This window comes from Poecile atricapillus, chromosome 33 (genome assembly GCF_030490865.1).
Source record: "Poecile atricapillus isolate bPoeAtr1 chromosome 33, bPoeAtr1.hap1, whole genome shotgun sequence".
NCBI lineage: Eukaryota > Metazoa > Chordata > Aves > Passeriformes > Paridae > Poecile > Poecile atricapillus.
In genome coordinates this window covers 1,677,926-1,702,301 of record NC_081281.1, presented here as the reverse complement: position 1 = coordinate 1,702,301, position 24,376 = coordinate 1,677,926, and the positions used below count along the sequence as shown (strand labels likewise).

The 24,376-nt window shown below is 64.5% G+C and overlaps 1 protein-coding gene across 1 annotated transcript; it reads left to right on the top strand.

The window, feature by feature from the left end:
• The first annotated feature begins 1,678 nt into the window (after window positions 1–1,678).
• Window positions 1,679–16,157, top strand: MPZ (myelin protein zero). Its single transcript, XM_058860841.1, has 6 exons — window positions 1,679–1,849; window positions 4,496–4,662; window positions 8,226–8,439; window positions 12,455–12,590; window positions 14,334–14,394; window positions 15,857–16,157. Exons 1-6 carry the CDS (start codon window positions 1,792–1,794, stop codon window positions 15,935–15,937), a joined length of 717 nt encoding a protein of 238 aa, XP_058716824.1. The 5' UTR covers window positions 1,679–1,791; the 3' UTR covers window positions 15,938–16,157.
• Window positions 16,158–24,376: the final 8,219 nt, after the last annotated feature.

Here is a 24,376-nt window from a genome sequence, read left to right as displayed (position 1 = left end):
CCCGAGTTTTTCCCCCCAAATCCCGAGTTTTTCACCCCAAATCCCGGATTTTTCCTCAAATTTCGGGTTATTCCCCTGAATTCCAGGAGAATTTTCTCCCCAGTTCCCGGGTTTTCCCCCCAAATCCCGGAATTTTTCTCCCGAATCCCAGGATTTTCCCCAGGACAGGGCTCACAAACTCCCCAAATTCCCGATTTTCTCCCCAAATCCCGGAATTTTTCTCCCCAAATCCCGGAATTTTTCCCCAGGACAACCCCCTCAAACCCCCCCCTCCCCAAATCCCAATTTTTCCTCCCATATCCTGGAATCTTCCCCCGAAATCCCGATTTTTCCCCAGGACAGAGCTCCCAACCCCCCCAAACCCCCCAAACCCCCGCAAATCCCGATTTTCCCCCCCAAATCCCCGTTTTTCCATGCAAATCCTGGAATTTCCCTCCCAAATCCCCAATTTTCCCCCCCTAAATCCCGGTTTTCCCCCCCCAAATCCCGATTTTTTCCCCCCAAATCCCGGGTTTTCCCCAGGACAGAGCTCCCAAACCCCCCCAAACCCCCCAAACCCCCCAAATTCCCGGAATTTCCCCCCAAATCCCGTTTTTTTCCCCAAGACAGGGCTCACAAACCCCCCCAAATCCCGGTTTTTTTCCCCCAAATCCCGGTTTTTTTCCCCTAAATCCCGGTTTTTCCCCAAGACGGGGCTCCCAAACCCCCCCAAGCCCCCCCAAATCCCGGTTTTTCCTCCCAAATCCCGGTTTTCCCCCCCAAATCCCGGGTTTTCCCCCAAATCCCGGAATTTTCCTCCCAAATCCCGATTTTTTCCCCCCAAATCCCAGTTTTTCCCCCCAAATCCCAATTTTCCCCCCAAATCCCGATTTCCCCCTCAAAAATCCCGATTTTTTCCCCCCAAATCCCTGGTTTCTTCCCCCCCAAATCCCAATTTTTCTCCCCAAATCCCGATTTTTTCCCCCAAATCCCTGAATTTTCCCCCCAGATCCCGATTTTCCCCCACTAAATCCCGGTTTTTTCCCCCCAAATCCCGGAATTTTTTCCCCCAAAATCCCAGATTTTTCCCCCCAAATCCCAGATTTTTTCCCCAAATCCCTGAATTTTTCCCCCCAAAACCCGATTTTCCCCCAAAAAATCTCGATTTTTTCCCCCCAAATCCCAGAATTTTCCCCCAAAAAAATCCCAATTTTCCCTCCCAAATCCCGATTTTTTTCCCCCAAATCCCGATTTTCCCCAAAAAAAAACCGTTTTTTCCCCCCATATCCCAATTTCCCCCCAAATCCTTGAATTTTCCCCCCAAATCCCAGATTTTTCCCCCAAATCCCGGAATTTTTCCCCCCAAATCCCAATTTTCCCCCCAAAAAATCCCGATTTTTTCCCCCCAAATCCCCCCAAATCCAAATTTTTCCCCCCAAATCCCATTTTTTCCCCCAAATCCCATTTTTTCCCCCAAATCCCAGATTTTCCCCCCAAATCCCTGAATTTTCCCCAAATCCCGAACTTTTTTCCCACTTTTTCCACCCCCACCCCCCCCCCCAGGGGCCGCATTCCTCCCGAGCCGCCCCCGGGAATGCGGCCGGACAAAGGGACAAAGTGACAAAGTGACACAAAGGGACACAAAGGGACAAAGGCCACCCTGTCCCCGTCCCCCTCACGTCCCTAAATGTCCCCTTTGAGGGTCCCCCCCCGCTCCCCGATCCCATTGGCCGCTTTTTGGGGGTGCAGCTGTCCCCGGGCCACCCTAAAACCCCTGGTGGCCACCGCTGTCGCCTCCGTGTCACCGCCACGATGTCCCCAAGGGCCACCCGCCACCTCCTCCTGCTGGCCGGGCTGGTGGCAGCGCTGGGTGAGCTTGGGGACAAGGGACGTGTCACCAGGGGGGGCGGGGGGGGGGACAGGGGGGTTTGGGGGGACAGGGGTGACACCAAGGTGGGGACAATTGGGGGAGTGCCACCAAGGTGTCACCAAGCTGGGGACAATTGGAGTGCCACCAAGGTGTCACCAAGCTGGGGACAATTGGAGTGCCACCAAGGTGTCACCAAGCTGGGGATGGGGGGGTTTGGGGTGACAGGGGTGTCACCAAGCTGGGGACAATTGGGGGAGTGCCACCAAGGTGTCACCAAGCTGGGGACAGGAGGGTTTGGGGTGACAGGGGTGTCACCAAGCTGGGGATTGGGGTGCCAGGAGGGTCCCCGAGGTGTCACCAAGCTGGGGACAATTGGAGTGCCACCAAGGTGTCACCAAGCTGGGACAGGGGGGTTTGGGGTGACAGAGGTGTCACCAAGCTGGGGACAATTGGAGTGCCACCAAGGTGTCATCAAGCTGGGGACAGGAGGGTTTGGGGTGACAGAGGTGACACCAAGGTGGGGACAGGAGGGATTGAGGTGCCAGAGGTGTCACCAGTCTGGGGACAGGAGGGTTTGGGGGTCCCAGGGGTGTCACCAAGCTGGGGACAAGCGGGGGTGGCTGTCAGGAGGGTCCCAAAGGTGTCACCAAGCTGGGGACAATTGAGGGAGTGCCACCAAGGTGTCACCAAGCTGGGAACAGGAGGGTTTGGGGTGACAGAGGTGTCACCAAGCTGGGGACAATTGGGGGAGTGCCAGGAGGGTCCCAGAGGTGTCACCAAGCTGGGGACAAGCGGGGGTGGCTGTCAGGAGGGTCCCAGAGGTGTCACCAAGCTGGGGACAGGGGGGTTTGGGGTGACAGGGGTGTCACCAAGCTGGGGACAGGGGGGTTGGGGTCCCCGAGGTGTCACCAAGGTGGGGACAGGGGGATTTGGGGGTCCCAGGGGTGACACCAAGCTGGGGACAATTGGGGGAGTGCCACCAAGGTGTCACCAAGCTGGGGACAGGGGGGTTTGGGGGTCCCAGGGGTGACACCAAGCTGGGGACAATTGGGGGAGTGCCACCAAGGTGTCACCAAGCTGGGGACAGGGGGGTTTGGGTGACAGGGGTGTCACCAAGCTGGGGACAGGGGGGTTGGGGTCCCCGAGGTGTCACCAAGGTGGGGACAGGGGGGTTTGGGGGTCCCAGGGGTGACACCAAGCTGGGGACAATTGGGGGAGTGCCACCAAGGTGTCACCAAGGTGGGGACAATTGGGGGAGTGCCACCAAGGTGTCACCAAGCTGGGGATGGGGGTGCCAGGAGGGTCCCCGAGGTGACACCAAGCTGGGGACAATTGGGGGAGTGCCACCAAGGTGTCACCAAGCTGGGGACAGGGGGGTTTGGGGGGACAGAGGTGTCACCAAGCTGGGGACAATTGGGGGAATGCCACCAAGGTGTCACCAAGCTGGGGACAGGGGGGTCTGGGGTGCCAGAGGTGTCACCAAGCTGGGGACAATTGGGGGAATGCCACCAAGGTGTCACCAAGCTGGGGACAGGAGGGTTTGGGGTCCCAGAGGTGTCACCAGTCTGGGGACAGGAGGGTTTGGGGTCCCCGAGGTGTCACCAAGCTGGGGACAGTCGGGGGGGTGCCACACCCAGCCCTGACGGTGTCACCAGCGCACACAAAGTCCCATTGTCACCTCCCACCCGTGTCACCGGGCACGGGGACACTGGGACACACCCGTGGGGACACCCCTGGAGCCACCCCCGGGGACACAGGGGCGGTGCCACCACACCACTGTCCCCTGAAGCCACCAGTGGTGCCACCTCTGTGGTGCCAGCACGCCGCTGTCCCCTGGAGCCACCACAGGGGACACCGCGGTGCTGCCACCCCCCCCCCCCGTCCCCAACTTGGTGACACCTCTGGGACCCCCCAAACCCCCCTGTCCCCAGCTTGGTGACACCTTGGTGGCACTCCCCCAGTTGTCCCCAGCTTGGTGACACCTCTGGGACCCTCCTGACAGCCACCCCCGCTTGTCCCCAGCTTGGTGACACCTCGGGGACCCCAAACCCTCCTGTCCCCTGAAGCCACCAGCTGTCCCCACCTCGGCGGTGCCACCACTCCGCTGTCCCCTGAAGCCACCAGCGGTGCCACGGTGGTGCCACCACGCCGCTGTCCCCAGCTTGGTGACACCTCTGGCACCCCCAAACCCTCCTGTCCCCTGAAGCCACCAGCTGTCCCCACCTCTGCGGTGCCACCACTCCGCTGTCCCCAGCTTGGTGACACCTCTGACACCCCCAAACCCTCCTGTCCCCTGGGGCCACCAGCTGTCCCCACCTCTGCGGTGCCACCACTCCGCTGTCCCCAGCTTGGTGACACCTCTGACACCCCCAAACCCTCCTGTCCCCTGGAGCCACCAGCTGTCCCCACCTCGGCGGTGCCACCACTCCGCTGTCCCCTGAAGCCACCAGCGGCGACACCGGGGCGGTGCCACCACTCCGCTGTCCCCTGAAGCCACCAGCGGTGCCACAGTGGTGCCACCACTCCGCTGTCCCCTGAAGCCACCAGCTGTCCCCACCTCTGCGGTGCCATCACGCCGCTCGGTGGCAGCTCGGGGACAGTGCCGGGTGACACTGTGGTGACAGTGACGTCTCGCTGTGTCACCAGGAGTGTCGCCGGTGTCCCCAATCCACGTGTACACGCAGCGCGAGGTTTATGGCACCGTGGGCTCCCGTGTCACCTTGTCCTGCAGCTTCTGGTCCAGCGAGTGGATCTCGGAGGACATCTCTGTCACCTGGCACTTCCAGGCCGAGGGATCCCGCGACAGCATCTCCGTGAGTGTCACCAAGGTGTCACCAGGGTCACCAGGGTCACCAGTGTGCCCAGGGTGTCCCCAGTGTCACCAGGGTGTCCCCAGTGTCACCAGGGTGTCCCCAGTGTGCCCAGGGTGTCCCCAGGGTGTCCCCAGGGTCACCAGCCCCGGTGTCCCCAGGGTGTCCCCAGTGTCCCCAGGGTGTCCCCAGGGTCACCAGCCCCGGTGTCCCCAGGGTGTCCCCAGTGTCCCCAGGGTGTCCCCAGGGTGTCACCAGGGTGTCCAGGGTCACCAGGGTCACCAGGGGGTCACCAGGGTGTCACCAGGGTCACCAGGGGGTCACCAGGGTCACCAGAGGGTCACCAGGGGGTCACCAGGGTCACCAGCCCCGATGTCCCCAAGGTGTCCCCAGGGTGTCCCCAGGGTCACCAGGGTCACCAGGGTCACCAGGGGGTCACCAGGGCCACCAGGGTCACCAGGGGGTCACCAGGGTCACCAGGGTCACCAGGGGGTCACCAGTGTGTCCCCAGGGTCACCAGCCCCGATGTCCCCAAGGTGTCCCCAGGGTGTCCCCAGGGTCACCAGCCCCGGTGTCCCCACGTCTCTGTGCCTTCCCTGAGGGTGGCACTGGGGTGTCCCCAAGGTGTCCCCAGGGTGTCACCAGGGCGTCCCCAGGGTCACCAGCCCCGGTGTCCCCAAGGTGTCCCCAGAGTGTCCCCAGTGCCCACCGGGTCCCAGTCCCAGCAGTGTCCCCTTGCTCTGTGGTGGCATTGGGGTGTCCCCAGTGTCCCCAGGGTGTCCCCAGTGTGTCCTCAGGGTCACCAGGGGGTCACCAGGGGTCATCAGGGTCACCAGGGTCACCAGGGGGTCACCAGGGGGTCACCAGGGTCACCAGGGTCACTAGGGGGTCACCAGGGGGTCACCAGGGGGGCACCAGGGTCACCAGGGTCACCAGGGTCACCAGGGTGTCCCCAGGGTCACCAGGGGGTCACCAGGGTCACCAGGGTCACCAGGGGTCACCAGGGTCACCAGGGTCACCAGGGTCACCAGGGTGTCCCCAAGGTGTCCCCAGGGTCACCAGCCCCGATGTCCCCAAGGTGTCCCCAGGGTGTCCCCAGGGTCACCAGGGGGTCACCAGGGTCACCAGGGTGTCCCCAGGGTGTCACCAGGGGGTCACCAGGGGGTCACCAGGGTCACCAGGGGGTCACCAGGGTCACCAGAGGGTCACCAGGGGGTCACCAGGGTCACCAGCCCCGATGTCCCCAAGGTGTCCCCAGGGTGTCCCCAGGGTCACCAGCCCCAGTGTCCCCAAGGTGTCCCCAAGGTGTCCCCAGGGTGTCACCAGGGTGTCCCCAGGGTGTCCCCAGTGTCACCAGGGTGCCCCAGTGTGCCCAGGGTGTCCCCAGGGTGTCCCCAGGGTCACCAGCCCCGATGTCCCCAGGGTGTCCCCAGGGTGTCCCCAGGGTGTCACCAGGGTGTCCCCAGGGTGTCCCCAGGGTGTCCCCAGGGTGTCCCCAGGGTGTCCCCAGTGTCACCAGCCCCGGTGTCCCCACGTCCCTGTGCCAGCAGGACGGCTCCTTCCCTGAGGGTGGCACTGGGGTGTCCCCAGGGTATCCCCAGGGTGTCCCCAGGGTCACCAGGGGTCACCAGGGTCACCAGGGGGTCACCAGGGTGTCCCCAGGGTGTCCCCAGGGTATCCCCAGGGTGTCCCCAGGGTCACCAGGGGGTCACCAGGGTCACCAGGGGGTCACCAGGGGTCACCAGGGTCACCAGGGTCACCAGGGGGGCACCAGGGTCACCAGCCCCAGTGTCCCCAGGGTGTCCCCAGGGTGTCCCCAGTGTCCCCAGGGTCACCAGGGTGTTCCCAGGGTGTTCCCAGGGTGTTCCCAGGGTGTCCCCAGGGTGTCCTCAGGGTCACCAGGGTGTCCCTGAGGTGTCCCTTTGCCCCAACACCCACCAGACCCCAGGGACACCCTCACCCCACCACGGTGTCACCTTGGGGACACCCTCACACCACCACGATGTCACCTTGGGGACACCCTCACACCACCACGGTGTCACCCAGGGGACACCCTCACACCACCACGGTGTCACCCTGGGGACACCCTCACACCACCACGGTGTCACCTTGGGGACACCTCCAGAACCCTCCTGTCACCCACCACACCCCAGGGGACACCCTCACCCCACCACGGTGTCACCTTGGGGACACCCTCACACCACCACGGTGTCACCTTGGGGACACCTCCAGAACCCTCCTGTCACCCACCAGACCCCAGGGACACCCTCACACCACCATGGTGTCACCCTGGGGACACCTCACACCACCACGGTGTCACCTTGGGGACACCTCCAGCTCCTCCTGTCACCCACCAGACCCCAGGGACACCCTCACACCACCACGATGTCACCTTGGGGACACCCTCACACCACCACGGTGTCACCCTGGGGACACCCTCACACCACCACGGTGTCACCTTGGGGACACCCTCACCCCACTGTGGTGTCACCTTGGGGACACCTCCAGAACCCTCCTGTCACCTCTGTCCCCAGGGACACCCTCACACCACCATGGTGTCACTTTGGGGACACCCTCACACCACCACGGTGTCACCTTGGGGACACCTTCACACCACCACGGTGTCACCTTGGGGACACCACCAGAACCCTCCTGTCACCCACCACACCCCAGGGACACCCTCACACCAGCACGGTGTCACCTTGGGGACACCACCAGCTCCTCCTGTCACCCACCAGACCCCAGGGACACCCTCACACCACCACGGTGTCACCTTGGGGACACCTCACACCACCACGGTGTCACCCAGGGGACACCCTCACCCCACCACGGTGTCACCAAGGGGACACCCTCACACCACCATGGTGTCACCCAGGGGACACCCTCACCCCACCACGGTGTCACCCAGGGGACACCCTCACACCACCGTGGTGTCACCTTGGGGACACCCTCACACCACCACGGTGTCACCTTGGGGACACCTCCAGCTCCTCCCATCACTGCTGTCCCCAGGGACACCCTCACACCACCACGGTGTCACCCTGGGGACACCACCAGCTCCTCCCAACACCCACCAGACCCCAGGGACACCCTCACACCACCATGATGTCACCTTGGGGACACCCTCACACCACCATGGTGTCACCTTGGGGACACCTCCAGAACTCTCCCAACACCTCTGTCCCCAGGGACACCCTCACACCACCACGGTGTCACCCTGGGGACACCCTCACACCACCACGGTGTCACCTTGGGGACACCTCCAGAACCCTCCTGTCACCCCAGACCCCAGGGACACCCTCACACCACCACGGTGTCACCTTGGGGACACCCTCACACCACCACGGTGTCACCCTGGGGACACCTCCAGCTCCTCCTGTCACCCCAGACCCCAGGGACACCCTCACACCACCACGGTGTCACCTTGGGGACACCCTCACACCACCATGATGTCACCTTGGGGACACCACCAGCTCCTCCCAACACCCCCATCCCCTCCCACCGCCACCACCCCCGCTGTCCCCGGTGCCACCCGCTGCCGGTGACACCGCTGTCACCACGGGCAGATCTTCCACTTCGCCAAGGGCCAGCCCTACATCGATGACGTGGGGACGTTCAAGGAGCGCATGGAGTGGGTGGGGAACCCCCGGCGCAGGGACGGCTCCATCGTCATCCACAGCCTGGAGCCCAGCGACAACGGCACCTTCACCTGCGACGTCAAGAACCCGCCCGACATCGTGGGCAAGTCCTCGCAGGTCACCCTCTACGTGCTGGAGAAAGGTGAGGGTGGCCTGGTGACACCTGCCTGGGACACCGGGGATGGAGGTGACACTGGGCTGGTGGCACCTGACTGAGACACCGGGCTGGTGGCACCTGAGACACCGGGGGTGGGGGTGACACCGGGCTGCTGGCACCTGGCTGGGACAACGGGGGTGGGGGTGACACCGGGCTGGTGACACCTGGCTGGGACAACGGGGGTGGGGGTGACACCGGGCTGGTGACACCTGGCTGGGACAACGGGGGTGGGGGTGACACCGGGCTGGTGACACCTGGCTGGGACAACGGGGGTGGGGGTGACACCGGGCTGCTGGCACCTGGCTGGGACAACGGGGGTGGGGGTGACACCGGGCTGGTGACACCTGGCTGAGACCCTGGGGATGGAGGTGACACCAGGCTGGTGCCACCTGCCTGAGACGCCGGGGGTGGGGGTGACACCGGGCTGGTGGCACCTGACTGAGATCCCGGGGAAGGAGGTGACACCGGGCTGGTGGCACCTGACTGAGCCCCATTGGTGTCACCTGCCTGGGACACCGGGGGTGGGGGTGACACCGGGCTGGTGGCACCTGAGACGCCGGGGATGGAGGTGACACCGGGCTGGTGGCACCTGACTGAGACCCACTGGATGGAGGTGACACCGGGCTGGTGGCACCTGAGACACCGGGGATGGGGGTGACACCGGGCTGGTGGCACCTGAGACACCGGGGATGGGGGTGACACCGGGCTGGTGGCACCTGACTGAGACACCGGGGGTGGGGGTGACACCGGGCTGGTGGCACCTGAGATGCTGGGGGTGGGGGTGACACCGGGCTGGTGCCACCTGGCTGGGACACCGGGGGTGGGGGTGACACCGGGCTGGTGGCACCTGGCTGGGACAACGGGGGTGGGGGTGACACCGGGCTGGTGACACCTGGCTGAGACCCTGGGGATGGAGGTGACACCAGGCTGGTGCCACCTGCCTGAGACGCCGGGGGTGGGGGTGACACCGGGCTGGTGGCACCTGACTGAGATCCCGGGGAAGGAGGTGACACCGGGCTGGTGGCACCTGACTGAGATCCCGGGGAAGGAGGTGACACCGGGCTGGTGGCACCTGACTGAGACAACGGGGGTGGGGGTGACACCGGGCTGGTGGCACCTGACTGAGCCCCATTGGTGTCACCTGCCTGGGACACCGGGGGTGGGGGTGACACCGGGCTGGTGGCACCTGGCTGAGACACCGGGGGTGGGGGTGACACTGGGCTGGTGGCACCTGGCTGAGACACCGGGGGTGGGGGTGACACTGGGCTGGTGGCACCTGAGACACCGGGGGTGGGGGTGACACTGGGCTGGTGGCACCTGAGACACCGGGGATGGAGGTGACACTGGGCTGGTGGCACCTGGCTGAGATCCCAGGGATGGAGGTGACACCGGGCTGGTGCCACCTGGGACACCGGGGGTGGGGGTGACACTGGGCTGGTGGCACCTGACTGAGACCCATTGGTGGCATCTGAGCTTCTGTGGGTGGGGGTGACACCAGGCTGGTGCCACCTGGCTGAGACACTGGGGGTGGAGGTGACACCGGGCTGGTGGCACCTGGCTGAGACCATGGGGATGGAGGTGACACTGAGCTGGTGGCACCTGCCTGAGACACCGGGGGTGGGGGTGACACTGGGCTGGTGGCACCTGGCTGAGACACCGGGGATGGGGGTGACACCGGGCTGGTGGCACCTGACGCCATGGGTGGGGGTGACACCGGGCTGGTGGCACCTGCCTGAGACACCGGGGATGGAGGTGACACCGGGCTGGTGGCACCTGAGACACCGGGGGTGGGGGTGACACCGGGCTGGTGGCACCTGGCTGGGACACCGGGGGTGGGGGTGACACCGGGCTGGTGGCACCTGAGACACCGGGGATGGGGGTGACACTGGGCTGGTGGCACCTGCCGCCGTGCGTGGGGGTGACACCAGGCTGGTGGCACCTGCCTGAGACACCGGGGATGGAGGTGACACCGGGCTGGTGGCACCTGACTGAGCCCCACTGGATGGAGGTGACACCGGGCTGGTGGCACCTGGCTGAGACACCGGGGATGGAGGTGACACCGGGCTGGTGGCACCTGAGACACCGGGGGTGGGGGTGACACTGGGCTGGTGTCACCTCTCTGAGCCCCATTGGTGTCACCTCTCTGAGCCTCTGTGGGTAGAGGTGACACCGGGCTGGTGGCACCTGACTGAGACCATGGGGATGGAGGTGACACCGGGCTGGTGGCACCTGGCTGAGACGCCGGGGGTGGGGGTGACACCGGGCTGGTGGCACCTGAGACCCTGGGGATGGGGGTGACACTGGGCTGGTGCCACCTGACGCCGGGGGTGGAGGTGACACCGGGCTGGTGGCACCTGGCTGAGACACCGGGGGTGGGGGTGACACTGGGCTGGTGGCACCTGGCTGAGACCCATTGGTGGCACCTGTGTGTGGCTCTGTGGGTAGAGGTGACACCGGGCTGGTGGCATCTATCTGAGCCCCACTGGTGTCACCTGGCTGAGACCCTGGGGATGGAGGTGACACTGGGCTGGTGGCACCTGAGACACCGGGGATGGAGGTGACACCGGGCTGGTGGCACCTGAGACCATGGGGATGGAGGTGACACCGGGCTGGTGGCACCTGGCTGGGACGCCGGGGGTGGGGGTGACACTGGGCTGGTGGCACCTGAGACACCGGGGATGGAGGTGACATCGGGCTGGTGGCACCTGCCTGAGACACCAGGGATGGAGGTGACACCGGGCTGGTGGCACCTGAGACACCGGGGATGGAGGTGACACCGGGCTGGTGGCACCTGAGACACCGGGGGTGGAGGTGACACCGGGCTGGTGGCACCTGCCTGAGACACCGGGGGTGGGGGTGACACCGGGCTGGTGGCACCTGGCTGGGACGCCAGGGGTGGGGGTGACACCGGGCTGGTGGCACCTGACTGAAACCCCAGGGATGGAGGTGACACTGGGCTGGTGGCACCTGACTGAGACCATGGCGATGGAGGTGACACCGGGCTGGTGTCACCTTCCCGAGCCTCTGTGGACAGAGGTGACACCGGGCTGGTGGCACCTGGCTGAGCCTCACTGGTGTCACCTCCCTGCACCCCCGCTGGTGACAGTGACACTTCCAGCAGGGTGACACTGGGGGGTGACACAGGGGGGTGACACAGGAGGGTGACACCGGGGGGGTGACACCGGGGGGGTGACACAGGGGGGTGACACAGGGGGGTGACACAGGGGGGTGACACAGGGGGGGTGACACAGGGGTGTGACACAGGGGTGACACAGGGTTGTGACACTGAGGGTGACAGTGGGGGGGTGACACCGAGGGTGACACCGGGGTGGTGACACAGGGGGGTGACACAGGGGGGTGACACCGAGGGTGACACCGGGGTGTGACACAGGGAGGTGACACCGGAGAGTGACACCGTCCCCCTGTCCCCATGCCCTGGGGGGTGTGTGACACCGGGAGGGTGACACCGGGGTGTGACACCGAGTGTGACACAGAGGGGTGACACAGGAGAGTGACACAGGGGTGTGACACAGGGAGGTGACACAGGGGTGTGACACCGAGTGTGACACAGGGAGGTGACACTGTCCCCCTGTCCCCTTGCCCTGGGGGGTGTGACACAGGGGGGTGACACCGGGGGGTGACACAGGGGGGTGACACCAGGGTGTGACACCGAGTGTGACACAGGGGGGTGACACCGTCCCCCTGTCCCCATGCCCTGGAGGGGTGTGACACAGGGTTGTGACACCGAGTGTGACACAGGGGTGTGACACCGAGTGTGACACAGGGGTGTGACACAGGGGGTGACACAAGGGTGACACCGAGTGTGACACAGGGTTGTGACACCGAGTGTGACACCGGGAGGGTGACACAGGGTTGTGACACCGAGTGTGACACAGGGAGGGTGACACAGGGGTGACACCGAGTGTGACACCGAGTGTGACACAGGGTTGTGACACCGAGTGTGACACAGGGGTGTGACACCGTCCCCCTGTCCCCCCAGTCCCCACCCGTTACGGTGTCGTGCTGGGCTCTGTCATCGCCGGTGTCCTGCTGTTGGTGGCCGCGCTGGTGGCCCTGGTTTACATCACCCGCTACTGCTGGCAATGGCGCCAGGCGGTCCTGCAGCGGCGGCTGAGGTGAGCCCAGACCCCCACCCAAATCCCACCCGAATCCCACCCAGACCCCACCCAGACCCCTCCCCAAATCCCACCCAGACCCCTCCCCAAATCCCACCCAGACCCCTCCCCAAATCCCACCCAAATCCCACCCAAATCCCACCCAGACCCCTCCCCAAATCCCACCCGAATCCCACCCAAATCCCACCCAAATCCCACCCAAATCCCACCCAAATCCCACCCAGACCCCTCCCCAAATCCCACCCAGACCCCTCCCCAAATCCCACCCAGACCCCTCCCCAAATCCCACCCAAATCCCACCCAAATCCCACCCAGACCCCTCCCCAAATCCCACCCGAATCCCACCCAAATCTCACCCAAATTCCACCCAAATCCCACCCAAATCCCACCCAGACCCCTCCCCAAATCCCACCCAGACCCCTCCCCAAATCCCACCCAAATCCCACCCAAATCCCACCCGAATCCCACCCAGACCCCTCCCCAAATCCCACCCAGACCCCTCCCCAAATCCCACCCAGACCCCACCCAGACCCCTCCCCAAATCCCACCCGAATCCCACCCAAATCCCACCCAAATCCCACCCAAATCTCACCCAAATCCCACCCAGACCCCTCCCCAAATCCCACCCAAATCCCACCCAGACCCCACCCAGACCCCCACCCAAATCCCACCCGAATCCCACCCAGATTCCACCCAGACCCCTCCCCAAATCCCACCCAAATCCCACCCAGACCCCTCCCCAAATCCCACCCGAATCCCACCCAAATTTCACCCAAATCCCACCCAGACCCCTCCCCAAATCCCACCCAGATCCCACCCAGACCCCTCCCCAAATCCCACCCAGATCCCACCCAGACCCCTCCCCAAATCCCACCCGAATCCCACCCAAATTTCACCCAAATCCCACCCAGACCCCTCCCCAAATCCCACCCAGACCCCACCCAGACCCTCCCCAAATCCCACCCAGACCCCACCCAGACCCCTCCCCAAATCCCACCCAGACCCCTCCCCAAATCCCACCCAAATCCCACCCAAATCCCACCCGAATTTCACCCAAATCCCACCCAAATCCCACCCAAATCCCACCCGAATCCCACCCAGACCCCTCCCCAAATCCCACCCGAATTTCACCCAAATCCCACCCAAATCCCACCCAAATCCCACCCGAATCCCACCCAGACCCCTCCCCAAATCCCACCCAAATCCCACCCAAATCCCACCCAAATCCCACCCAAATCTCACCCAAATCCCACCCAGACCCCTCCCCAAATCCCACCCAAATCCCACCCAGACCCCACCCAGACCCCCACCCAAATCCCACCCGAATCCCACCCAAATCCCACCCAGACCCCTCCCCAAATCCCACCCAAATCCCACCCGAATCCCACCCAAATCCCACCCAGACCCCTCCCCAAATCCCCACCCAGACCCTCCCCAAATCCCACCCAAATCCCACCCAGACCCTCCCCAAATCCCACCCAAATCCCACCCAAATTTCACCCAAATCCCACCCAGACCCCACCCAGACCCTTCCCCAAATCCCACCCAAATCCCACCCAGACCCCACCCAGACCCCTCCCCAAATCCCACCTGAATCCCACCCAAATCCCACCTGAATCCCACCCAAATCCCACCCAAATCCCCACCCAAATCCCCACCCAAATCCCACCCAAATCCCACCCAAATCCCACCCAAATTTCACCTTTTTTTCCCTTTTTCACCCCAAAATAAAAACAACCGCAGCGCCATGGAGAAGGGGAAGCTGCAGCGCTCGGGCAAGGACGGCTCCAAGCGCGGCCGCCAGGTGAGCGCGGGGACACGGGGGACACTGGGGACACTGGGGACACTGGGGACACTGGGGACACTGGGGACATTGGGGACACTGGGGATACTGGGGATACTGGGGACACTGGGGATACTGGGGACACTGGGGACACTGGGGACACTGGGGATACTGGGGACATTGGGGACACTGGGGACACTGGGGACACTGGGGACACTGGGGACACTGGGGACATTGGGGACACTGGGGATACTGGGGATACTGGGGACACTGGGGATACTGGGGACACTGGGGACACTGGGGACACTGGGGATACTGGGGACATTGGGGACACTGGGGACACTGGGGACACTGGGGACACTGGGGACACTGGGGACATTGGGGACACTGGGGATACTGGGGATACTGGGGACACTGGGGATACTGGGGACACTGGGGACAGTGGGGACACTGGGGACACTGGGGACACTGGGGACACTGGGGACACGGGGGATACTGGGGACACGGGGGACACTGGGGACACTGGGGACAGCTGGGGACACGGGGGACACTGGGGACACTGGGGACACTGGGGACACTGGGGACACTGGGGACACTGGGGACACGGGGGATACTGGGGACACGGGGGACACTGGGGACACTGGGGACAGCTGGGGACACGGGGGACACTGGGGACACTGGGGACACTGGGGACACTGGGGACACGGGGGACACTGGGGACAGCTGGGGACACGGGGGACACTGGGGACACGGGGGACACGGGGGACAGCTGGGGACACGGGGGACACTGGGGACACTGGGGACACGGGGGACAGTGGGGACACGGGGGACACTGGGGACACTGGGGACACTGGGGACATTGGGGACACTGGGGACATTGGGGACACTGGGGATACTGGGGATACTGGGGACACAGGGGACACTGGGGACACTGGGGGCTGTCCCCCCTGTCCCCTCTGTCCCCCCTGTCCCCTCTGTCCCCCCTGTCCCCGCTGTCCCCAGGGGCGAGAGGTGACACCCCCTGTCCCCGCTGTCCCCCCTGTCCCCGCTGTCCCCTCTGTCCCCGCTGTCCCCCCCGTCCCTGCTGTCCCCTCTGTCCCCGCTGTCCCCCCTGTCCCTGCTGTCCCCTCTGTCCCCGCTGTCCCCCCCGTCCCCGCTGTCCCCCCCTGTCCCCCCTGTCCCCCCTGTCCCCGTTGTCCCCAGGGACGGAAGGTGACACCCCCTGTCCCCGCTGTCCCCGCTGTCCCCAGGGGCAGGAGGTGACACCCCCTGTCCCCCCTGTCCCCGCTGTCCCCATGGACGGGAGGTGACACCCCTGTCCCCCCTGTCCCCGCTGTCCCCCCTGTCCCCGCTGTCCCCGCTGTCCCCAGGGGCGGGAGGTGACACCCCCTGTCCCCGCTGTCCCCGGAGGCGGGAGGTGACACCCCTGTCCCCTCTGTCCCCTCTGTCCCCTCTGTCCCCGCTGTCCCCGCTGTCCCCGCAGGCCCCCGTGCTCTACGCCATGCTGGACCACGGCCGCAGCGCCAAGAAAGCCAAGGGCGACCCCCGCAAGGACAAGAAATAGCGGTTGGAGGGCAGGGAGGGACCCCCGGGGCCGGGGCTGGGTCAGGGGGACCCCCGGCCCCCCAAAGTCATCATGACCATCGAGATGGAGCTGCGGGGGGACCCCCAGGCCGGACCCCCGCCCGCCGCCCGCTCCCCGAGCCGGGGCAGCCTCAAGAGCGCCCTGCTGAGCGTCATCAAACCCAATTCGGGGGGCTCCTGAGGGACCCCCACCCCTGTTCTGTCCCTCCCGGCTCGGGGGGCTCCTGAGGGACCCCCACCCACCCACCCTGTTCTGTCCCTCCCAACTCGGGGGGCTCCTGAGGGACCCCCACCCCTGTTCTGTACCCCCGGCTCGGGGGGCTCCTGAGGGACCCCCACCCCTGTCCTGTCCCCCCGGCTCGGGGGGCTCCTGAGGGGCCCCCACCCACCCTGTCCCTCCCAATTTGGGGGGCTCCTGAGGGACCCCCACCCCTGTCCTGTCCCCCCGGCTCTGGGGGCTCCTGAGGGACCCCCACCCACCCACCCTGTCCTGTCCTGTCCCTCCCAACTCGGGGGGCTCCTGAGGGACCCCCACCCACCCTGTCCTGTCCCCCCGGCTCGGGGGGCTCCTGAGGGGCCCCCACCCACCCTGTCCCTCCCAACTCGGGGGGCTCCTGAGGGACCCCCACCCTGTTCTGTCCCTCCCAATTCGGGGGGCTCCTGAGGGACCCCCACCCACCCTGTCCTGCCCCTCCCGGCCCGGGACCCGGCGAGGAGCGGGGTGTGGTCCTCGCCTCGTGTCCCCCGGCCCCCAGGACAGCGTTGGGGACACCCCCGGGTCCCCCCCCGCGCCCCCCGGGACCCTCTCGGTGTCTCCCCCCGCCCAGCCCCGGGCGCGGAGGGAATTTCTCCTTCGGAACGCGCAAAAAATCAGCGGATTTGGGGTCGGTCCCCCCCTTCCCCGGGGATTTGCGGGGTCCCCACGGGGCCGTGTCCCCTCCCCGAACTCGGGGGGCTTCATCCTCCTCCCCCCCACCCCAATTTTTGCTCCTTTTCTGCCCGTTTTCTCCTCTCTCCCCGCGACCGACCCCAAATGACGTCGCAGGGCGACCCCCGCCCCATCCCCATTAACCCCCCCCACACCCCATAACCCCCCCAGGACCCCCCCAAAAACCGCCCGGAGCCCCGAGGAGGGGGCGAGGCTGCGGCCGGGCTGGGGGGAACCGCACGCCCCCCATTCCCACCCCCCCCAAAAAAAACCCATTTTTCTACTCCCGGTCCCTTGTCCCCTCCCTGTCCCTTGTCCCCTCCCTGTCCCCGTGGTGCCATTAATAAAACTGACATCTCCGGGAGCCCCGGACGCTTGGAATTGAGGTTCCCACAAGGAAATCAGGGACGGAGCGGCCCCCGGTGCCCCCCCCGGTGCCCCCCCGGTGCCCCCCGGGATTTTTGGCCTTTCCCTAATAAGTCCTCGCAGCCCGACCCCGCCGAGTCCCTCGGGCCCTGCCCCGGCCGCTGTTTTTCTTTCCAAGGAGCTATTTCTGCGTTCCTGGGCATTCCTGGGCTCTACGAACCCCTCGAACTCGGCTGAGAACAGCCCCAAACCCGGCTGAGAATCCCCCAAAACCCGGCTGAGAATCCCCCAAAACCCGGCTGAGAATCCCCCAAAACCCGGCTGAGAATCCCCAAAACCCGGCTGAGAATGCCCCCCAAAACCCGGCTGAGAATCCCCAAAAACCCAGCTGTGAACTCCCCCAAACCTGGCTGCAAATCCCCCAAAATCCGGCTGCAAATCCTCCACAAACCCGGCTGAGAATCCCCCAAACCCGGCTGAGAATCCCCCAAAACCCGGCTGAGAATCCCCCAAACCCGGCTGAGAATCCCCCAAAACCCGGCTGAGAATCCCCAAAAACCCGGCTGAGAATCCCCCCCAAAACCCGGCTGAGAATCCCCCAAACCCGGCTGAGAATCCCCCAAAACCCGGCTGAGAATCCCCCAAACCCGGCTGAGAATCCCCCAAACCCGGCTGAGAATCCCCCCCAAAATCTGGCTGTGAACTCCCCCAAACCCGGCTGAGAATCCCCCCCAAAATCTGGCTGAGAATCCCCAAAAACCCGGCTGAGAATCCCCCAAAACCCGGCTGAGAATCCCCCAAAACCCGGCTGAGAATCCCCCAAACCCGGCTGAGAATCCCCCAAAACCCGGCTGAGAATCCCCCCCAAAATCCGGCTGTGAACTCCCCCAAACCCGGCTGCAAATCCCCCAAAACCCGGCTGAGAATCCCCCAAACCCGGCTGAGAATCCCCCAAACCCGGCTGAGAATCCCCCAAAACCCGGCTGAGAATCCCCCAAACCCGGCTGAGAATCCCCCAAACCCGGCTGAGAATCCCCAAAAACCCAGCTGTGAACTCCCCCAAAACCCGGCTGAGAATCCCCCAAAACCCGGCTGAGAATCCCCACAAAATCTGGCTGTGAACTCCCCCAAACCCGGCTGAGAATCCCCAAAAACCCGGCTGAGAATCCCCAAAAACCCGGCTGTGAACTCCCCAAAATCCGGCTGCAAATCCTCCCCAAACCCGGCTGAGAATGCCCCCAAAATCTGGCTGTGAACTCCCCCAAACCCGGCTGAAAATCCCCCCCAAAATCCGGCTGCAAATCCCCCAAACCCGGCTGAGAATCCCCCCCAAAACCCGGCTGAGAATCCCCCAAACCCGGCTGAGAATCCCCCAAAACCCGGCTGAGAATCCCCCAAACCCGGCTGAGAATCCCCAAAAACCCGGCTGAGAATCCCCCCCAAACCTGGCTCCGAACTCCCCAAAAATCCAGCTGTGAACCTCCCCAAAATCCATCTGCAAATCCCCCCAAAATCTATCTGCAAATCCCCCCAAAATCCATCTGCAAATCCCCCCAAAATCTATCTGCAAATCCCCCCAAATCCGGCCTCAAAGTCTCCCAAAATCCAGCTGTGAACCCCCCCAAAACCCAGCTGTGAACCCCCCAAAATCCAGCTGTGAACCCCCCCAAATCCAGCTGCAAATTCCCCCAAATCCAGCTGTGAACCCCCCCAAAATCCAGCTGTGAACCCCCCAAAATCCAGCTGTGAACCCCCCAAAATCTATCTGCAAATCCCCCAAATCTGGCCTCAAAGTCTCCCAAAATCCAGCTGTGAACCCCCCCAAAACCCAGCTGTGAACCCCCCAAAATCCAGCTGTGAACCCCCCAAAATCCAGCTGTGAACCCCCCAAATCCAGCTGCAAATTCCCCAAAATCCAGCTGTGAACCCCCCCAAAACCCAGCTGTGAACCCCCCAAATCCAGCTGTGAACCCCCCAAAATCCAGCTGCAGATTCCCCCCAAATCCAGCTGTGAACCCCCCCAAAATCCAGCTGTGAACCCCCCAAATCCAGCTGTGAACCCCCCCAAAACCCAGCTGTGAACCCCCAAAATCCAGCTGTGAACCCCCCCAAAACCCAGCTGTGAACCCCCCAAATCCAGCTGTGAACCCCCCAAAATCCAGCTGTGAACCCCCCAAATCCATCTGTGAATCCCCAAAATCCAGCTGTGAACCCCCAAAACCCAGCTGTGAACCCCCCAAAATCCAGCTGTGAACCCCCCAAAATCCAGCTGTGAACCCCCAAACCCAGCTGTGAACCCCCCAAAATCCAGCTGCAAATTCCCCAAAATCCAGCTGTGAACCCCCAGAATCCAGCTGTGAATCCCCCAAATCCAGCTGCAAATTCCCCAAAATCCAGCTGTGAACCCCCAAAATCCAGCTGTGAACCCCCCAAATTCCCCCGAGCCCCCAGACCGCCACCACCCTCCTCTTCCTCACGATTTATTTACAGGGAATTGGGGAATTTTCGTGGAAAATGGGAAAATTCTCGTGGAAAATGGGAAAATTCTTGTGGAAAATTGGGGAATTCTTGTGGAAAATGGGGAAATTCCCGAGGAAAATGGGGAATTTTCGTGGAAAATGGGGAAATTCTCGTGGAAAATCGGGAATTTTTGTGGAAAATGGGAAAATTCTTGTGGAAAATGGGAAAATTCTTGTGGAAAATGGGGAAATTCTCCGGGAAAATGGGGAAATTCTCCTGGAAAATGGGAAAATTCTTGTGGAAAATGGGGAATTCCTGTGGAAAATGGGGAAATTCTCGTGGAAAATGGGAAAATTCTCATGGATAATGGGGATTTCTCATGGAAAATTGGGAATTCTCGTGGAAAATTGGGGAATTCTCGTGGAAAATGGGGAAATTTTCGTGGAAAATTGGGAATTCTCGTGGAAAATGGGAAAATTCTTGTGGAAAATGGGAATTTCTCATGGAAAATGGGGGAATTCTCGTGGAAAATGGGGAATTCCTGTGGAAAATGGGGAATTCTCGTGGAAAACGGGGGATTCCCATGGAAAATGGGGGGACGGGGGGGGGTCCCCAGGAGTGTTGGGGGTCTCGGGACCCCCCCTCAGGGCCCCGGCTCCTTTTTCCGCTTCTGGAATTTTCGGAATTTCTCCTGGATGGCGAGAGCCGCGCGCTCCGTCTCGGGCGCGCTCAGGTCGATGTCGATCTCCTCCTCCTCCTCTTCCTCCTCCTTCTTGGGGTCACCGGCCTTGGCTGGCGGGGGGGGGACATGGGACATCCTTGGGGACAGCCTGGGACCCCCAGACTCACCCTGGGGACACCCAGGGGACACCCTGGGGACACCCTGGGGACAAGGGACAGCCTGGGACCCCCAAATTCACCCCGGGGACACTGAGGGGACTCCCTGCCACCCCTCATGGGGACAAGGGACAGCCTGGGACCCCCAGACTCACCCTGGGGACACTGAGGGGACACCCTGGGGACAAGGGACAGCCTGGCACCCCCAAATTCACCCCGGGGACACCCAGGGAACACCCAGGGGACACCCTGGGGACAAGGGACAGCCTGGCACCCCCAAATTCACCCCGGGGACACCCAGGGGACACCCTGGGGACAAGGGACAGCCTGGCACCCCCAAATTCACCCCGGGGACACCCAGGGGACACCCTGGGGACAAGGGACAGCCTGGGACCCCCAAATTCACCTCGGGGACACCCTGGGGACACCCTGGGGACAAGGGACAGCCTGGGACCCCCAGACTCACCCTGGGGACACCCTGGGGACACCCTGGGGACAAGGGACAGCCTGGCACCCCCAAATTCACCTCGGGGACACCCAGGGGACACCCCGACAGCTCCGAGGGGGACAAGGGACAGCCTGGCACCCCCAAATTCACCACGGGGACACCCAGGGGGACACCACGACCCCTCCCAGGGGGACAAGGGACAGCCTGGCACCCCCAGACGCACCCCGGGGACACCCTGGGGACACCCTGCCACCCCTCATGGGGACAGGGGACAGCCTGGCACCCCCAAATTCACCTCGGGGACACCGCGGGGGATACCCCGACAGCTCCGAGGGGGACAAGGGACAGCCTGGCACCCCCAAATTCACCTCGGGGACACCCAGGGGACACCCAGGGGGACAAGGGACAGCCTGGGACCCCCAAATTCACCCCGGGGACACCCAGGGGACACCCTGGGGACAAGGGACAGCCTGGCACCCCCAGACTCACCCTGGGGACACCCCGGGGGACACCCCGACAGCTCCGAGGGGACAGGGGAAGGACAGAGCAGGTCCCCAAATCCACCCAGGTGCCACCCCTGCCCCGCAAGGACGGGGACACGGACGGGGACAGAGGGACAGAGGGGACACAGAGGGGACAGAGGGACAGAGGGGACAGCGGGGACAGAGGGGACAGAGCGGGGACAGAGGGGACAGAGAGGGGACAGAGGGGACAGGGGGGACAGAGGGGACAGAGGGACAGGAGGGGACAGGAGGGACAGAGGGGACAGCGGGGACAGAGGGGACAGAGAGGGGACAGGGAGGGGACAGAGGGGACAGAGGGGACGGAGGGGACAGAGAGGGGACAGGGGGGACAGAGGGGACAGAGGGGACAGCGGGGACAGAGAGGGGACAGAGGGGACAGAGGGGACAGAGGGGACAGAGGGGACAGAGAGGGGACAGAGGGGACAGAGGGGACAGAGCGGGGACAGAGGGACAGTGGGGACAGAGCGGGGACAGAGGGACAGTGGGGACAGAGGGGACAGAGGGGACACTCGGGGACACTCGGGGACACTCGGGGACACTCAGCCCCCCCGTGCCGGGGGTCCTCACCTGGCTGCTGCCCACCGGGGGTCTCCGCCGCGGAGGGGGGGTCATGGGGGCTGCTCTGAGAGGAGAGCGGGGTCCGGGAGGAAACGGGAGGTGACACCGGTGTCCCCCGGTGTCCCCAAACTGTCCCCCGGTGTCCCCCGGTGTCACCAAACTGTCCCCGGGTGTCCCCCGGTGTCCCCCGGTGTCACCAAACTGTCCCCGTGCTCCCCGCACCCTCCGCCCCATCCCCGCTCCTGGCTCCGTCTGTCCGTGTGTGTCGGGACCCCCCCGGTGTCCCCGGTGTCCCCGGTGTCCCCCGATGTCCCCCGGTGTCCCCAGTGTCCCCGGTGTCCCCAAACTGTCCCCGGTGTCCCCAGGTGTCCCCCGGAGCCCCCGGTGTCCCCCGCTGTCCCCGGTGTCCCACAGTGTCCCACAGTGTCCCCCGGTGTCCCCCGGTGTCCCCGGTGTCCCCAAACTGTCCCCGGTGTCCCCGGTGTCCCACAGTGTCCCACAGTGTCCCACAGTGTCCCCCGGTGTCCCCCGGTGTCCCCGGACTGTCCCGGTGTCCCCACCTCGCTCATCCCACTGTCGCTGTCCCTGTCGCTCCCGCTGTCACTGTCACTGTCGCTCCCGCTGTCACTGTCACTGTCGCTCCCGCTGTCACTGTCGCTGTCGCTGTCGCTGTCGCTGTCGCTGTCGCTGTCGCTGTCGCTGTCGCTCCCGCTGTCGCTGTCGCTCCGGCGCTGCCGCCGCCGCTTTTATATGGGCGGGGTTTGATTGACAGCCGAGAGCAGCCAATGGGGAGCGGGGGTGGGACCGGCAGGGACACGCCCACTGGGGTGGCTTCCCCTCCCCCCCTCCGGGCCAGGCGCGATGGACACGGGGGGACATTGGGGGGACATTGGGGACATTGTGGACAGTGGGGACCCGGGGGGACACGGGGGGACATTGGGGACATTGGGGACATTGGGGGGACATTGAGGGACATTGGGGACATTGGGGACAGTGGGGGGACATTGGGGGCATTGGGGACATCGGGGATATTGAGGACATTGGGGGGACATTGAGGGACATTGGGGGGCACTGGGGATATTGGGGACATGGGGGACATTGAGGGACATTGGGGACACTGGGGACACTGGGGGCGCTGGGGGCACTGGGGGCACTGGGGACATTGGGGGACATTGGGGACAGTGGGGGACATTGGGGACATTGGGGACATTGGGGATATCGGGGACACTGGGGACATTGGGGACATTGGGGGACATTGGGGACATTGAGGGACATTGGGGACATTGGGGGGACATTGGGGACATTGGGGACATTGGGGACATTGGGGGGCACTGGGGACACTGGGGGCACTGGGGACATTGGGGACATTGGGGACATTGGGGACATTGGGGATGTTGAGGGACATTGGGGACATTGGGGACATTGAGGGAGTGGCACAGGGGACACGAGGGGACACAGGGGAGTGTGGGGACAGCAGGGTGACCGTGAGCCCCCCTAGTGCCACCCTCCTGCTGGGGGTGACACCTGGGGACAGGGTTGGGGACACTGCCACTCCCCCCGGTGGCAGCTCCTGTGGGGACAGCGGTGACAGCCCGGCCACCACCGCGTCCCCTCCGGCCTCTGCCGGTGCCACCCTCAGCACGCGGGTGTGACATTCCGGCTGTCGCCTGTCCCCACGGCGTGTCCCCTCTGCTTCTGTCTGTCCCCCGCCTGTCCCCGTGTCCCTCTGTCCCCCACAACTGCCACACCTGTCCCCTCCTGTCCCCTTCGGTCCCCTCCTGTCCCCTTCCCCAGGTGCCACCTGTCCCCTCCTGTCCCCTCCTTTCCCCTCCTGTACCCTCCTGTCCCCTTCCCCAGGTGCCACCTGTCCCCACCTGTCCCCTCCTTTCCCCTCCTGTCCCCTCCTGTCCCCTTCCCCAGGTGCCACCTGTCCCCTCCTCTCCGGCCTCTGTCCCCTCCCGCCCCGCGCTTTGTCCCCTCCTGTCCCCCCCAGGTGCCTCCTGTCCCCTCCTGTCCCCTCCTGTCCCCCCCTGTCCCCTCCTGTCTCCCCCCAAGTGCCTCCTGTTCCCTCCTGTCCCCTCCTGTCCCCTCTGTCCCCTCTGTCCCCTCCTGTCCCCTCTGTCCCCTCTGTCCCCTCCTGTCCCCTCCTGTCCCCTCTGTCCCCTCTGTCCCCCCTGTCCCCTCCTGTCCCCTCTGTCCCCTCTGTCCCCTCCTGTCCCCTCCTGTCCCCTCTGTCCCCTCTGTCCCCTCTGTCCCCTCCTGTCCCCCCTGTCCCCCCCTGTCCCCTCCTGTCCCCCC